Source organism: Typopeltis vanoorti, chromosome 4 (assembly GCF_054136105.1).
Source record: "Typopeltis vanoorti isolate ZY-2024b chromosome 4, IOZ_Tvanoo_1.0, whole genome shotgun sequence".
Lineage (NCBI taxonomy): Eukaryota > Metazoa > Arthropoda > Arachnida > Uropygi > Thelyphonidae > Typopeltis > Typopeltis vanoorti.
The window spans coordinates 168,750,223-168,768,723 of NC_143552.1; the positions used below are offsets into that span (position 1 = coordinate 168,750,223).

General features: G+C 37.9%; 1 protein-coding gene across 3 annotated transcripts in view; it reads right to left on the reverse strand.

The window, feature by feature from the left end:
• The window catches only part of Mer (ezrin/radixin/moesin family protein merlin), a 488,739-nt gene that overhangs the window by 355,438 nt on the left and 114,800 nt on the right, over positions 1–18,501 (reverse strand). For all 3 annotated transcript variants that reach the window (XR_016548261.1, XR_016548262.1, XM_090392086.1), the window contains exon 5: positions 17,541–17,616. Coding sequence is in view for 1 of the 3 variants with exons in the window: in XM_090392086.1 (XP_090248212.1) it covers positions 17,541–17,616 (76 nt within the window). In the remaining 2 variants the exon portion in view is untranslated. The remainder of the gene's footprint in view (positions 1–17,540; positions 17,617–18,501) is intronic.

Consider the following 18,501-nt stretch of genomic DNA (forward strand, 5'->3'; position numbering starts at 1 on the left):
TCCCAAATTTGGGGCAGTCACATACAACCAAATATGTTGAGGTTTGGGGAGTTTCTTAGGGCTGAGGCTAATTCCATAAATAGTCTTTCGAATTTGTATTTGCTACGGTGTATTACTGTAGCTTTCTTCCACCGTATTCTGTGGCGTGTATCCAGAGCATGGTCTGCAAGACCAGAATGGCTGTACTTGTGAAATTTTTATATTAATTATTCCAACATGTTCTTTTTCAAGGTCACACGGTGGTCAGCAATCACAGTGAAAAATTTATGGAGACATACGTTAAGAAAGTAGCATTCGATGTTTCGACCTATGTATTGAGATCATCCTGGTGATGATCTCAATATATAGAACAATAAATTGAGGTCGTCGTCATCATAATCCTGTACAGGATACAAGCTACATGACAATACACTACACAAAAGTAAGATGAATCTAAATGTTTGTTAATCATTTACCCTAGCCTGACCTCTGGCGGGAAAAAATAATAATATACAATAAATAAATAAAATAAAATAAAACAAAAAATAGAACTACATTAAACAATTTCTAAAATCCTCTTGTATTAAGATTTTCTTCTGTTTTGGGTTATTCTGGATGTTATGCTGGTTGAAGATGGGTCATCCAAATTCTTAGAATAATTAATCCATCACTACATGGGCTTCTCTGAATTTTCTTTCAAACCAGGTTTTGATGCGGTGTAGGACTTGGTGCCTTTTCAGTCAATTCTGTGACATGTTTGAAGTGCATGATCTGATAGGCTTGTTTTACCACAGTGGAGGTATTTAATGTGGCATTTGTGTTCATATTTTCTAATTGGGATGATGTATCTTGTTTCCTCTATGTAAGGTACGTTATAGGTACATGGAATTTTGTAAACCCCTGGGTGCGCAAGGTATGGAAGAGCTAAGTAAATTTCTTAATTTTGCAGGGGATTTGAAGGTTGTCTTAATATTGTTTTTAAGTAGTGTTCTGTCTATTTTTTTCTGAAATGCCCCTAATGTAAGGCATGGCTTACATTAGGGGCATTTCAAAAGCAAAAAAGATTTTGTTTTTGAAATCTTTTTTGCTTTTAATGGCATTTTTTTGGAAGATTGTGTGAACTGTTTTTTTATTGTAGCCATTTTTTTTTACAAAGATTTGGCTAATAATTTCTTGGTTCAGGGCCTGTTCATTGGAGCAAATTGTTAGGACTGCATTTCAAGGTACTGATGACCTCTATTTTTTTGTGTTGGATGGTGGTATGAATTTTTATGTATGTATTGGCCTGTGTGTCAGTTTGCTGTAGACTGTGAAGGAGTGGCAGCCTGAGGGAAGATGTGTGACAAGTGTGTTTAAAAAAGGGAGAGAATTGTTTTCAATCTCAAGGGTGATTTGGATATGTTTGTGTTGTTTGTTCAGGTGGCTTAGGAATGTATTTAATGTTTCACGGCCATTGGGCCAAATGGCGAAAATATCATCAACATATCTGAGCCAGACTGAGTTTTAGGTTGGCAGAATCTAGAGCTCATTGCTTGACGTCTTCCATGTAAAAGTTAGCTATTGGGGGAGAAAGTGGTGAGCCCATGGCCATACCCTCTTTTTGTAGGTAAAAATTATTTTGCCACATGAAATACCCGAAGAGGCTGCGTAGCTCAGTCATTAAAGATGAAGCCCTTTGGTTAGAAAAAACTGGATTCAATTCCCGTCAGTGATGTGAGAAACCTTTATCTGGTCTCTTTCGACAAAAGGTGAGTTACCTGGTCTTATACAGATACGGGTTTTTTTTTTTCATCCAGAAACTCGGGTTTTATGTCTCCCAGAACAGGCAAACTGGCCTTGTGAACAAACGCATCTACAGACATAGGATACACTGGGAGGCATAAGGCTAACCATCTTATCCTCAAGTTACAGGTGCAGTTGCAAAAGTCTATGAATAACATCAACACCATAAAAGATAGAAGAGAGAGGATTAAGTAATAAAGTAAAAGAACTACCCAGAATAAAGTGGGGGGGGGGGCAAAAGGGGCTGTGATATTCTTCTCCTAAAGAAATATGTTCTTTAGGAGAAGAATAGTATCATTGATTAGGACATTAGAGAAAAGGGTTGCTATGTCAAAGCTGACTAATAAATCTTCGTTGTTGAGTGTGATGTTTCTAATTTTGTTTATGAAGCTTGTGTATTTTTTTATGTAGGAGGGGGGGAGGAAATGACCTACCAACTCCTTGAGTGTGGCCACTATCTTCTTGGCTAAGTGATAATTATAGCTGTTGATTCCTTCCACTATCAGTCGTAGCAGGGTGTTTGTTTTGTGTATTTTTGGCAGACCATTAATTCTGAGAGCACGGGCATAATGCGGTATTAGTTTTTTGTTTGTTTCTTCTGGCTACATGATCACCAATTTGATTAGTTCTGTTGTTTTCTTTTTGATACAGTTTGTCTGGTTGTAATGCACCACTTGGTATATTACATATTGTAATATATGTGGTCAGATACCAATTTGTTCATTTTTTCCAGGTATGCTGTCCAATCAAGGACGATGGTAGCATTGCCTTTATCCAATTTTGTAATAACACCTAGAAAAAGAAGGTATGGCCATGGGCTCACTCCACCCCCCCCCAATAGCTAATTTTTTAATGAAAGACTTCGAGCAATGAGCTCTAGATTCTGCCAGGCTAAAACCCAAAGTTTGGCTCAGATATGTTGATGATATTTTTGCCGTTTGGCCCCACGCCCATGAAACATTAAATACATTCCTAAGCCACCTGAACAAATAACAACACAAACGTATCCAATTCACCATCGAGATCAAAACAACAACTCTCTTCCTTTTCAAGAGATAATTGTCACAAGTCTTCCCTCAGGCTGCCTATCCTTCAGAGTCTACTGCAAACCTGCACACACAGGCCAATACATACATAAAAATTCATACCATCATTCAACACAAAAAGTAGTAGTCATCACCATCTTCATATTGTTAGAGCCCTAACAATTTGCTCCAATGAACAGGCTCTGAACCTCATCATCATCATCATCAAATTCCTGCATTTACCCTCAAGGGGGTGTACAGGATATGATAGTACTACATGAAAAAAATTACATCATTATTAATTTCCTATTTACAATTTTCCTCCAAATCAGTCTGTTACTTGTCAAGACTCCAACATCATCAGATCTTATATTTCTATCGTCTAAGGCACTTTGTACCATATCAATCCACCTATATCTTGGTCTTCCTCTAGGTCGTTTTGCTGCCAAACTGGCAGAGAACACTTGTTTTGCTAATCTTTCCTCTCCCATTCTATTTAAGTGACCATACCACCTGAGATTAGCTCTGCTAACGCATTCCTGGATGGTGACAATGTCAAGTTCTTTCCTAATATCCTCATTTTTAATATGATATTGCCATTGATGCCATCTGTTCACGCCTCTAATCTTTCTCAGGACTCTCATATCTGCGGTCTTTAGTCTTTGGTCAAGTGTTTTACTTCTAATCCAGCTCTCAGATCCATAAGTTAAAACTGGTTTGAACACTGTCTTGTATACAGCTAATTTAGTGTTCCGACTAATTTCTCTCTAATTCCATAAGAATTTATTCCTACCATACTAGCTTTGTTGATTCTGTTGTCTATTTCCATATATAATTTATCATCTTCAGTAAAAATTGTGCCTAAGTAGCTGAAATGTTTTGCCTGTTCCACAGGTTCCCCATTTACAACACAGTGAACATTTTCAACAATTCTACCTATTTTCATTGCCTTTGTCTTTTTAATGCTGACCTTCATACCATATCTATTACAACGGTTATCCAATTTAGTCAGGAAATCTTGCAAACTTGTAGCGGATTTATTTAGCAGCATAACATCGTCTGCATAAAGCAAAAAGCTGACATTAACATCTCCAATTTTGATATCATGTGTAATACCACTTTCCTTCATAATGTGATCCATGTAGATAATGAATAACAGAGGGGATAATGTACGCCCTTGTCTCACACCAGATTTAACATTAAATCATCTTCCTGTACTTCCTTCAATTCTAACTGCTGACTTACAACTCAAATAAAGACTAAGTATTGCTTGATATAATGCCCCATTGACACCATATAACTGCAGTGTATTGAATAGCTTCTCTCTTGGCACCTTGTCATATGCCTTTTCCAGATCTACAAAACTTAAATACAGATCTTTGTTATATTCCCATGCTTTCTCGACTATTTGTCGTAAAGTGAAGATCTGATCCTGACACTCTCTATTTGGCCTGAATCCAGCTTGTTCTTCACCAAGCTTTTCTTCCACAATTCTTCTCAACCGTTTCTCAAGTATACTTGCATAGATCTTGCCAGGAACACTCAGTAGGGAAATACCTCTGTAATTCTCACATGCAGTTTTATTTCCCTTTTTATATATGGGTACTATGAGAGCTCTACTCCAATCATCGGGAATTCGTCCCTCTGTCCAGGCTTTCTGAACTATGCAGTGCAGCCACTGTAAGACTCTTATACCACCATACTTCAGCATTTCTGGTCGAATATCATCTACTCCTGCTGCCTTTCCACATTTCAAGCCTTTGATGGCTTTTTCTACTTCAAGTATGGATATGTATTCCTGACCGCATGCCTGGTCAGTGTTTTTTACCACTGTGCTGTCATCACTGCTTGTTTCATTTAGCAGTTTTTCAAAGTAATTACTCCATACTTCAAGGATATCTTTTTTTCCCGTTTTTACGTCACCTTTATCATCTCTAATTCCTTTTAGAGCACTCTTTCCTCCATTCTTAAGCTTCTTCAACAACCTCCAGAATATTTTGCCACCTTCTTGATATTTATTTTCTATATTCTTGCCAAAGTCCTCCCATGACTTTTGTTTAGCTAGTTTTACACAGTGTTTAGCAGGCTCTGAACCTAGAATTTGAAATTATTAGCCAGATGAATTAACAGGTTCGCCTCTACGCTACTTGGGCATGGCTTGTTACCGTACTTCAAGCAATTTCACTTCTTCAAGGTCAGCACGGGTAATCTCGTAATTGACATACGAGTATATTCGTAGTTGGCTTGTGAGGCTCATATACCATCTATGAGTAAACACACTTTCGCTGGTAGCTCCACACACCAAGCATTTTCACTTCTTTAAGGCGAGTACAGGTAATCTCGTTGCCTGCGGTAAGCATCATATGAGTATATTTGTAGTTGGCTTGTGATGCTCATATACCAACTGCGAGTATACTTGTAGTTGGCTTGTGATGCTCATATACCAACTACGAGTATACTCGTAGTTGGCAGCGAACGTGTTAAAGATACCAAGAAATTATATACTTGGTATAATCCTTTATCCAAGTGTGAGCAAAAAATGTTTGCACTGAAGTATTTTCAGGACTGGGGCCACTCGTACATAGAGGCTAATGACTTCACATCACTTGTCTTAGTATCCCATAATGCATAGCACATGCCCTTATGCACGGATGGGAAGGGTCACTACCCAGACCGGGTTCGACATTTGTTGAGGTCTCATCAGTGGGAGCCAGACCCAGAGGCGATACTAAGATTGAAGTAATGCAGAAATCATATTTTCATATACAAGTGGCCAAAGATGTGTCACACCTTATTACTATAATACTCTGGATTAGAAATAGTTGTTGGAAAATTTTTTACTTAGTTATACTATAAATTAAAGATACCAAGAAATTATATACTTTACATAGGTGCAAACTTTGTTTGCTTACACTTGGATAAAGGATTAATTAAGCCAAATATATTTAAAACATTATACTAAGTGTATAGGATATTACAATACCTTGATATAAATAAAACTATTGGATTAGATGGAATATCTGCTTACAAATTACAAGAACATGCTAGGAAACTAACAGTTCCTTTGACCAGCTTGAGTCTCAGCTCTGGCACAGTCTCAAGGAGAAAACTGTGACATTGCATAGAGGATTAGCATATCAGAAGTGGTGATTAAGGTACTGGAGAAGTTGGTTAAAGGCAAAATTCAAGTATGGGTGGATAAGGAATGAACATTGTATGGAGGAACTGTATGGTTTTGTGAAGGGCAAGTCATTCCTTAATAATTTACTTGCTTTTTATTGAAATAATAAAATAATTTATGATCTGGATAAGGGAAATGACTACACAGTGATACTGAAGAGCTTTACAAAAGCACCTGGCAGGATATTTCACAGAACTCAGTTACTTAAATAAGAGCAAATGGGTTTAAATATAAAGTTAGTGTCATAGATAAGAGAAAGGTGATCAGGAGACATAGATAAGAGGATGGCTAATGGAGACATCAGAGAATGGGTTATGGAGGAGTAGCATCAAGGTGTATCACTAGCATCATATTACAGGCAGTGGCATCTTAACAAGTTTGAGCAACCCTGGGTTAAAAAAAATTGGCACCTTAATTACATTGGATTGAGCAATAATTAAATAATACATATAATTAATTATATGTATTATTCAATACTTATATGAATCAACGGTGCCCCTGGGCTATAGCCCATTTAACTCAATGGATAAGGATGCCCTGGCTACAGGACTCTGTACTCAGGCCACTGCTACTTAACTTGTACATTAATGATACAGAAATTATCTAAGGGGAAATATTCAGTTATTTGCTGATGATGTTAAACTGGATAGCAAAACAGTTAATAAAGATGATGGAGAGATATTGCAGGATAATTTATGTAGACTGGTGGAATGGACAAAGAAGAATAGCAGTCAGTTTAATGTGGCAAAGTGTAAGGTTATGCATTTTAAGATGAAAAGATTATCACTGTAGTGCTACACTGATGGATCTGGGCTACAAGGAATTAAGGAGGCTAGGGATTTTGGGGAGCTAATAAACACTGAGTTATTAAAATTCACATATCATATTGCAAAAGTCGTTAAAATAGCTCACAGTATTACCTTCCTAGGTGGCATATGACCATCACCAGGTGAAACACCACCACCTTGCTTACTGGATTGGGAGAGGGGGGGGGGGGTTCAAGTGGGTGATGCCATGTTTGATTTCCAGAGAAAGAGCTCTAGTTTTTGTCCCCTGCAAATCTTTCAATGCACAGTGTGAGTGATACCAGTAGATGACATGCAAACATCCCTCATCTTTGAGGATGGCAGTAAAGCATTTATGCAGGTTGGATGTCTGATAGTGTACAGAACCAAACCAGTAGGCAATGCATTTAGGAGGCTTCCTGATCAGCTGGTGCATAATCTCACTGTCATTTATGTTGCCAGGTCATGCTTGGAAGGAAGCTGTGTAATAACATGCATGATGATGCTGTATGGGCAACATGTCTAACTCTTTCTCTCAACTGCTCTTCACCTTTGAAATCCTAGCATGAGAGTAAATCAAAATAAATATAGTATCACTGCAGTTAACTTAAAAACAAACCTTACTCAAAAATTCCACCAAAAAAATTTTAAAATTCAAACCTCTTACAAAAAAATTTCTTCTTCTGTCTGCTTCACCAACATTCATGACAGTATAAACACCAACCTAAATTACATGTATCATAGCCAGCAAACATCCAAAACAGTTATTCGATTTTTGATTGCACCCCCAAATCTCTGCAACAACAACAACAACAACCAAATCTCTGCAACAACAACCTAGTAGAATGTCCTTCTCTCAGCCATTCATAGCCTCATTATTTTGTATTTGGGCTCTAAAACACCACCATGTGAAAAGATCCCCATGAGTTTTACTCCTCGTTTCCACAGTCACATCAGAATGGCATTTCCATTCTCAGATTCAGATATTTGTCATGATTTTGTTATAGAAATTATCTATGTTAGATGGAGGTTTTTACAAAATTTCTCTCACAAAATTTCCACCCTACCTACAACCCCTGGCAAAAAGTATCCAACCAATGATTGTAACACTAGCATTGTGTATATATTAGGATTTATTTTTCCTCAATACATAAATTTTGTTCTATTTGAACAGTTATGAATGATTAACAAAGAAATAAAATTTATTACAAAAAATATTTCATGGTTACTTTTAACCAGAAATTAGGTGAATGGAAATCAAACACTGAAGAAAAAAGTATGAGATCATTCTTTGATCAGGAAATACATATCAGATCACTAAACTCAGTATTCTGTTAATTCCTCCTTTAGCCCGAATGATGGCTTTCATTCTTCGGGGCATGGACTCAATGAGCTTTTGACAGTTGGTCAGCAAAATTTCATTCTAGCTTTCCATGTTTCTTGACATAATTCGACAACATCTGTGGGCTTTTTGGTGTCAATTTTTCGCTTTAAAATATTCCAAATATTTTCAGTCAAATTAAGGGCCAGGCTATTCCAAGGCTGAGTCATAGTTTTAATTGGAGTGTTTCCACTGTTTTGAGGATAGTTCTTGATTCATCTGCTGTGGTGACAAGATGCATTGTCATCTTTAAAAATTAAGTCATTGGAATCATGGAACTATTCTCTAATACTAGGAACCAAAAAATGCTCTAGTCTTTGGAGTTGACTGTAGGTAACACATAGTTTTCCAACACCTTGTGATGTCATGCAATCCCAAACAGTAAACGAGGGTGAAAATTTAGCCTTGGTATTAATGCACTCATCAAAAAACTTTTCATCGACTCCATACCAAGATACCTTTTTATTATTATTACGGGCGACTCCAGGGAGTCCTTAGACTCATCGAGGGAGGCCCTAAACATCCTGTCCACACAACTATACGACATTCTCACAGTATCTATCATACCTTGAACTCACTCACCGCATAGCACCCGCAACAGACTCTGGCAGCTTATTCCACTCATTTACCACTCTAAGAGTAAAGAACCCAGCTCTAACACCCTTGCTAACCACACTCTTTCCCAGCTTCCATAGGTGTGTCCCCTAGTTCTCCCACCTTCAGTCCTGATCTCAAAAATATCCTCTGAATTAATCCTATAGAAACCCATTAGCAATTTGTATGTCTCAATCATATCTCCCCTTTTCCGCCTATCAACTAATTTCTCCAACCCACTAATCTTCAACCTGTTCTCATAAGGTTCATTCAATAGACCTGCTATCATCTTGGTCACTTGCCTCTGGATCCTCTCCACCTTCTCTCCATCAAGAAGAAACCTAGGTGACCAAATCCAGGCACAGTAGTCGAGATGAGGTCTTATCAAAGCTCGGTACAGAGGTACAATAACTTGCTTGTCTCTGCTCGTCAAAGTATTTTTCAACAACCAAGTGAGTCGATGAGCTGAATTAGCCACTTTTGCAATGTGCCTCCTAAACTTCATCTCCCAATCCACCAACACTCCCAAGTCCCTGGCCTCATCAATCTCCTGGAGTACAGTTCCACCAATGCGGTATACTGCTGCTAATCTTTTCACCCCAAAATGCATAACCTTACATTTTGTCACATTAAATTGACATCCATTCTCCTTAGCCCAGAACTCCAATCTATCCAAGTCGTCCTGCAAGATTTTGACATCTTCTACATTCACTATTGCCCTATCCAACTTTGAATCATCAGCGAACAAATGAAATGTTCCTATTAGATCCTTCCCTATATCGTTAATGAACAAATTAAACAGCAGTGGTCCAAGAACAGAATCCTGCAGCACACCACTAGTCACAGGCCGTCTTTTGGACTCTACTCCTGAATAAACTACTCTCTGATATCTCTCCATCAACCACTCACCAACCCTATATCCATTCCCATATGTTGTAGTTTACGGATTTGGATTCTATTTAGTATCCTGTCAAATGCCTTAGCCAGGTCCAGCAGTATCACTGTAAACCCATTACCCTTATCCAGATCAGCCGTTACTGTGTTGTAAAATTTCAGCAAGTTACTGAGGCATGATCTATCCTTCACAAAGCCATGCTGTCCCCCGTACAGTATCTCATTTTCATCAATCCATTCCTGTAATTTTCCTTTGACTACTTTCTCCAAGACCTTGACAACGATTCCTGATATGCTGATCGGTCGGTAATTTGCAACAGTAGTCTTGGATCCTCCTTTATACAGTGGAACTATTTTCCCCTCTTTCCACACCTTCGGGATTAAACCAGACCCGAGACTCAGATTAAACAACATGGTCAAGGGCACTTATAATTCTTTAGCCGCTTCATGTAAAACCCATGCCGGTATACCATCCAATCCCACAGATATATTCACATTAAGGTTCTGTAATAGACTATTCACCTCTACTTCATTCATCACAATTCCCATATAAACTAATGGTCCCTTCATTTTTTCAATGTCACCACCTGGATGATATACTCTTGCAAAGTGCTCGCTCAGTAATTCCACTATATTGACTGATTCAGTGACCTCCTTACCATCGTCATTCCTTAAAATCATTTTGCTATGTACAGTTTTTTTTTTTTTGCTTGCAGCATATTGAAAGAACTATTTGAGATTCTCTTTAGCTTGCATAGCTAGTTTCCTTTCATAATCCGCTTTTGCTTTTTTTTACCACACACATTACCCTTCTGGCCTGTACTTTATACCGTTCGTGTGCCTGCAGGTCACCTCTTTCTTTAAATTCCCTCCACAGTTGGTTCTTTTTTTTTTTGCATATTCATCCATTTAAACACTACTTGTTTTACTATTCGGACCCTAGGTATACAATCAGCCATAACCTCCTGTAAATGCTCCTTGACCACTTTCCTTGATATCTTTCCTTTGAAACCTACAGATTGGCTTAGATACAATGATGATTTTCATTATCTGGCCACACAGCTGCCAAATGTTAAATCCATTCCTTAGCCACTTGAACAAACAACACGAGTGCATACAATTTACTAATGAAATTGAAAATCAGAATTTGCTTCCTTTCCTGGATACACTGGTCACACGCCTTCCCTCAGGCAGTCTTTCCTTCACTGTTTACTGCAAGCCTACACATACCGGCCAATATGTACATGCTACCTCAAATCACCACCCTTTGCAAACACTTGGAATCATTAAACCCTCAAAAAAGAGCTATAACAATTTGCTCTAATGAACAAGCTCTTAAACAAGAATTACAAATTATTAGCAATACGTTTATAAATAATGGCTATAGCAAAAATACTATTAATAAAATTCTTCATAAAACTTCATCAAAAAATATAGATTACAGTAAAACCATAGCCCATACATTAAATGGTTATCAGAAAAAATTAATAGAATTCTATACCATTATAATCTTAATGCCACTTTTAAACCACCTATAAAATTAAAAAACATATTCAACTCCTCTAGGATACTCTCTCCCCATTGGCTCACCCTGGAGTTTACTGTATCTATTGCAGCTGTTGGAGAAACTGGATGTACAATCCCTATCCGTAAAAAAGAACACAAACGACACATTAAATTTAATCATTTTGGTGAAGCAGGAATCTCAGATCAATCATGCTCTTAACACCCTACAGCAAATTGATTGAAAAAGTACTTATTCTTTACATCATACAAAAACCTGGTATGAACATAAATTCAAAGAAGCCTGTGAAATTTTGTTAACCACCCTAATCCTAACAATAATGGTGGCATAAAAATCCCAAGAATTTGGATGGCACACAGTCAGCCCACTTAGTTCTTCAAGTTTTCCAGCAAACCCTGAATTTAGGACTCTAAGTTTTCAGCTTTTATTGGCCACCATCCATACTGGTTACTGGTTTGTTTTAATTTATATGTATACTTATACATCCAGTAATTTTTTTGTGTGAACATGTTGCCTCTCTAGCTCAATTTAATTCTGTAACCTAACAGATAATAATAATAACAGGATTCTAGTTTTGATGTAGTAAGAGTTTTTTTTTTTTTGATGACAACCAGAAACTAACTGGTCATCATCGGCACCAGCATAATCACAAGGTGAAGTTTGAACAGAGAATGTTAATCCTATTTACAGAGATGAGCCACATGCTGGAATGCTACCTAGCAGGTAGTTACAATAAATTACAATATTCTTATGAATACATGTCTAATGAACTTTATTATGTTACAAATGCCAATAAAAACTGATCTCACTCTTTACCTAGAACACTGCATCACATGGCTCCTATTGCTTTCCACCAGAAAGAACCTTGAAAAACATGGATACTAAAAAAAGAAGTGGAAAAGTTTGGAGAAATCTGTGCTGTTGCACTTAAAATTTAAAAGGCATATGATAGGCTCTGCCATTGAGAGTTTTCAGCAAACTACCTTCTTATGGTCTACCTCCCTCCTTTTTAAAATGGATTGCCAGTTTCCTCTCAAATCATTCATTATATGTTATGGTTGAAGGTGTTTTCTCTCTTCAGATTTTCTTCTTAATGCAGGTGTCCCTGTAGGACACCTGCATTAAGAAGAAAATCTGAAGAAAGTTATTTCATAGTATTGCTGATGACAGCAATACGATGAATTTTGGCCACTAATGGAAAGGGATATGCAATAAACAGTCTCTCCCTGTAAAGTCAACCCTGCCTTCCTGTGGTGTGGCCTGTTTCCACAAAAGGAACCCTGGTGCTTGCAGCAAGCATTCCCACTGCAAAAGGATATCTTGCTAGTTGGAGGAAATGCCAACTGACAACTAGATGGTGGATGACTTTCACTGCACAGTGAAACACCACCCTGCTTACTGGGGGACCTGAAGTGGCAAATGCAATGTTTGGCCTCCAGAGAGCAGATGTTCTCAATGCAGCATGAGTAATACTCTTCAAGGGTATGCCTAACATACATAGAGAACCAGACCCTCCTCCATTTTGGGGGTATACCAATTAAAACAGTAGTAATGCAAGCCAGTCGCCAGATAGTATATGGCCCCAAACCAGTCAGTAACGAATCAGGAAGTTCCCAGTCAACTCGCACATAATCCCACTGCAACATACTCTGCCAGGTGGTGCCTGGTAAGGGAGCCCAAGTTGGTATGTGAGAGAACTGTCAGGGTCAGTGAATGGCAATGGGACTGATTGCTCTCTGTATGGATGTCATGTTCACGAATCTATCTTCCCCCACTGCATGTCCCCACTTTTTCTTTTCATCCAATAATAAACCAAAAATCAAAAATGAAAAAGACAAATAATGGCAGCAACACTGCAAACCAGTTCATCCAAACAAATCAAAACAAACAATATTCCAAATTTTCCCAGATCCCTACCAAACAAAAAAAAATTATTTCCACATACACAAAATAAATTCCAACATAAATGACTTTCATCATTGCTTACAAACATCCAAACCAGATCTCCTTCTCTTAACAGAAACCAAATTGCAGCTATATCAACCACAGTTTATCTTCAATGTCCAAATTATATTCTTCATGATTCATTTCACCGCAAAGGCAGCACTTGTATGTGCCTTTGAATGTTCTGACACTGACTGCCAGAGAATGCCAATTTTAGAATCCCCTGCTTTTGACCTCCTCTGACTGAAAGTTTCCTTGTGCCACTTAGTAAGATTCATCTTCTGCATTTACTGGACACCAAACTCTGAAAACCACAAAGACTTCTTCACCCCTCTCCATAAAACTCAACCATCTACAACCCAGCCATCCAAATCAACAAAGAAATCATCCTAGGTGACTTGAATGTCTACAACTTCATAACTGGCTATCCCTTCACCACCACAACCAATCAAGCTGGACGAGATACAGAAGTTTTCACCATAAGCAATGATCTAACACAAATTGTGCAGCTACCTACTTGAATTCCAGATAATCTCCCCCACTTTCCCAATATCCTTGATTTAACTAGTTCTCCTTCCAGACTACACTGCAGAGGTCACCTCTCCTGTCAGCAACTCAGAGCACAATTCTGTGCAAGTGTCCGGCTTCAACAGAATGCCTCTCCTCTGGCCACACCCAACCTCATGTCTTCTGGCACTACAAAAGGTACAAAGTAGGATGATCTCTGGAACCACAACTCTTCTTTCCCAGGGTATGACTATTGCTTCTACTCTTCTGTGCTGAGCAAGTCAAAGAAATCATCCACAGTAGCATGAAGGCATTCATCCCTCATTCCATCCAAAATTCTTGTCCACTTTTCAAACTGTGATTCAACAGATGTATGCCAGCAGTCAAAGAAAAAAAAAAAAAAAAAACTCAGCTTACTGCAGGTGGCTTGCATCAAGAACTCAAGATTCATACTCACCCTATGCAGAAGAAGAAGAAGAATGAAATAAATGTAAATCTAAATCCAAATTCATAAAGGCCAATAGCAGAAAACTTGCCATGCTTTCTGGTCCCTTGCAAAAGCCATCACATGATGCAACTTCTGATCACCTGTGCTCTGACCTCTCACCCATCCAGATGGTACCACTGTTATAGCACCCAAAGAAATAAGCCAACTTATTAACATCACTCTTTTCTTCTAACTCCTGCATAGATGATGAAGGCAAATCATTGCCTTCCATACCAGCAACTAAACATCATATGCCGCCTGACTATTAAATTATTTAAGGAATTTATAACGTATACTGGAATATTAATTAAAAGAAACTTTAATAAATACCTACTATATTTCGGCAATGTCACACTGCCATCTTCACGGGAACAACTATGACACGTGCATGCAGGCACTACAAAAAGCAAATGAGGCAGAAGAGAGAAAACTACTGTTGTTACTAGACCTAAAGGTGCCCCCTAGTGGGCTATATTGGGTTATCTTGGCTGTTGGGCTGAAGTTCTCAAGATGCAAGTTTTCCAAATTTGGGGCAGTCTCATGCACCCAAATTTGGGAAACCACTGAGGCAACTCGTGGTAAAGGTGGACCGAGTTCTCATCACTACTTGTCTTAGTGTCTCCCATAATGCAAAGCACATCTCCTTGCAGACATGTATAATGCTATGTATAAAGGGAAGGGCCACTACCCAGACCGGTTTTGACCTTTATTGAGGTCTCGTCAGTGGGAGCCAGATCCAGAGGTGGTGATACTAAGGTGGAAGCAATGAAGAAGTCATATTTACCTATTGACCTCAACATATTTGGGTGCATGAGACTGCCCAAAATTTGGGAAACTTGCATCTTGAGAACTTCAGCACAACATATTTATTATAGTCTAACCAAGTGCAAAATAAACTTCTAACATCTTTCTCTAAATCCAGAGTAATTTAATGATAAGGTGGTACACCCTGTGGCAACTCGTATAGGTAAATATGACCTATCCATTGCTTTTACCTTGGTATCACCACTTCTGGGTCTGCCTTCCACTGACGAGACCTCAATAAAGGTCGAAACCGGTCTGGGTAATGGCTCTTCCCTTAATGCATAGCATTATACATGTCTGCAAGGAGATGTGCTTTGCATTATGGGAGATACTAAGACAAGGAGAGATGAGAGCCTGGTCCACCTTTGCTACGAGTTGCAAACAAATGTACCGCCTTGCCTCAGTCCTGAAGATATTTTCAGGCACAAACTTGCATCCACAACGACATGCAGTAAACAACCTGAGAGAAAGCTGCTATCCAGTTACAGCAGGTGACAGGTAGACCAAAGGAATGTAGTTTGCAAAGCAGGCCTTGATGTCAAACACTATCAAAAGCCTTGGAAATGTCAAGGGTGACAGAACACATTTTGGAGAAACGTGCTCTCTCACCCTTGACATTTCCAAGGCTTTTGATAGTGTTTGGCATCAAGGCCTGCTTTGCAAACTACATTCCTTTGGTCTACCTGTCACCTGCTGTAACTAGATAGCAGCTTTCTCTCAGGTTGTTCACTGCATTTCGTGGTGGATGGCAACCTCTCTTCGATCTTTGCCACCAATGCAGGAGTGCCTCAGGAATCAGAGTTGATCGTTTATGTCTCTTAGAGAGCAAAAACTCTCGTTCTTAGTACTGAACAAGAGTTTTCATATGTATATGCATTCATATTTCATATTTTTGTTGTTTTTTTTATCTGAAATTTCAGTTCTTTACACGTTTTATAAAAATTTTGGTTCTTAACAGCCAAATATGGAAGTTCCAAAAAAAAAATTAACTGCCTTTTGCAGTTTTTCACATACATCTTCTAAGCAGTCAAATGTCTGACCTTTCAAAATTTTCAACATTTCCAAATAAAATATACCTGCTATTTATTTAAATGCAAACAAGAAAAAAGAAATGAAGCCTACTCTTCAGGCAAGCTGCTGATATTTCATAAATTATGACAAAAGAATGATTATGGCAGTTTAAAATTACAGAGACAATGAAGGCCATGGGAGCCATCTGTATTTTGTCTGTTAGATGGGTTCTCTAGCTATCTGTCTGTTTTTCTTTTGGAAGAAACACTACAGTACCTGTGAAGAAAGCCTCTGTAGAAGATTTTATGCATTCAGTTGAAAACTGTAATAAATAATTCCTGATTAATTTGTTCTACAGATACTAGAGAATAGAGATATACTATAAAATTAGAAATGAATTAAAAATTATTCTTATGTAACACAAAACAGAATAACATATGTGCTCATAGTTAAGTAAGCTTAGCTCACTTAACTTCAGTTTAAAAACAAGAATTGATTATTTAATGAATGGTGAAATATAAAATATGACTTGTCATTAAAGATTTTTAAAAAATGCACTGGGAAGAGAAGAGAGAGAGAAGTTTATCAGTAAAGAAGGGCATTTAGGATGCAAAACTTGAAGATTTTCAAAAAGGAATTAAAAGGAAACAAACATATCATGTGAAGTAACTGCTTATTTAAAAGAAAGCATTACGAACAAATCTTGTCTTTATCTCTTCCATCCAAGGATGGGCTGGTTCCACTGGTTAAAAGTTAACAGGCATTTTAAATGCACTTGGCTTGCATCCTCTGATGTGCCTCTAAGGAGAAATTTTATTTTGTTATAAAGTGTGTGTGTGTTCGTTCGTTCGTGGCACTAGTCTCCGCTTACAGAAGGAAAAAAGTGGAGTTATCAGAAAAACATCCCACCACCTCCATATAAAACTGGTAAATAAATATATTCCGTGTGATGATACAGCGTTCCCCCTTTTTACAGGAGTTCACAGTACCATCTAATCCCCCAAATTTTATCCGGGCTCCAGAACCAGCATAGGCTGACGAATCAGACCTATGGCTGGGTCAGTATTCCTGACTGAAATCCGTGTGTGTCCTCGGATCGGTTTGCCTGCTTGCAGGATGAAAAACACCAGATAAACTGGCGGAAAAAAACCTGCTGTCCACGCCCAAGACCGGCTAACTTGGCTATGGCTGAGGAAGATCCCTGAGCTCCTCACGTCATTGACGCAAATTGAACCTAGGACACTCCTTCCCCAGGCATATGGTTGCGAAGTGCAAAGCCACTAGGCTAACTGCACGGACATAAAACTAGTTAACTCATCTTTGGTTGAAAAGTTTTTATGAAGGTTAACAATCCCAATTGTTAACTAATAATTGATAACAATCCCAGTGCTGAAATTTAAGGGAATATCCCTTAAACCTCCAACATGATGACCTTATAAAGGTTCATGTGAAAGACAGGATTTGAAACCCAGTCTTTCCAATCCAAGGAGGCTCCCATTTAACATAAAAAATAAAAAAAATAAAAAAAATAAAAAAAAAATGGAAGGAAAATAACTCCCTCCCCAGAAAGCATTTCTTGGAATGGAGCTCCAGATTTTAAAAAAATAATTTTCTGCCTTAAACCATCTGAATAATACTTACACTAATTGGGAAATAATTAACTCCATACATATCTAGATCCTGTGCAATTTTCAAGTATTCCATTTCTGCTTCATCCCTATTAAAAATAAATAAATAACTTATGTATTATGCATAAATATATTTGGATTCCATTATTAAAAAGCTACACAATATATATATCTACACTGATAGACAATTTTTTTTAAATTTTTTTTATTAAAAATAACAATCTTACGTATAAAGATTCTTCTTCTTCAACCTTTTGGTTCTGTCCACTGTTGGATGAAGGTCTCCCACATGATTTTCCAGACCACTCGGTTTTCAGCCTCTCCCATCCATCTCACTCCTGCAATTTGTTCCAGTTCATCCCTCCACCTTCTTCTCGGTCTTCCTCTTTGTCTTGCTCATCCATTGGTCTCCACTCTGTTGTTTTTCTAGTTCATCTCCCGTCACTGCCTCTGGCAATATGGCCAGCCCATCTCCTGTTTAATGTATTTTACAATATCATGACACCTGTTTGAGATCTTATCCAGGTATTTGTCTTCCTATCTCTTAATGTTATTTTTAGCATACTTCTCTTCATGTGATGTTGTGTTGTTCTCAGCTTTTTTGTTTAGGGCTTCTGTTAAAGTCCATGTTTCTCCTCATATGTTAGGACAGGAAGTATGGATTGGTCAAAAGCTTTCCTTTTTACTCATAGGGATGCCACTTCTGAATACGTCTCTCATTTTTCCATAAGCCATCCATCCAAGGTGAATTCTTCATTCAATCCCTTTTTTTTTGGCAATCCTCAAAGGATAACAATTGGCCCAAATATACATATGAAATAACGTGTTCTATTTCATGGTTTTCAACTTTGACAGGCCTATGGTTTATTTTTATTTATTCATCATTATTTTTGTTTTTTCTCTATTTATTTTTAATCCAATTACTCTGGAGGCTTTATTTAGCTGATTTAGTCTTTATTCCAGATCTTCAAGAT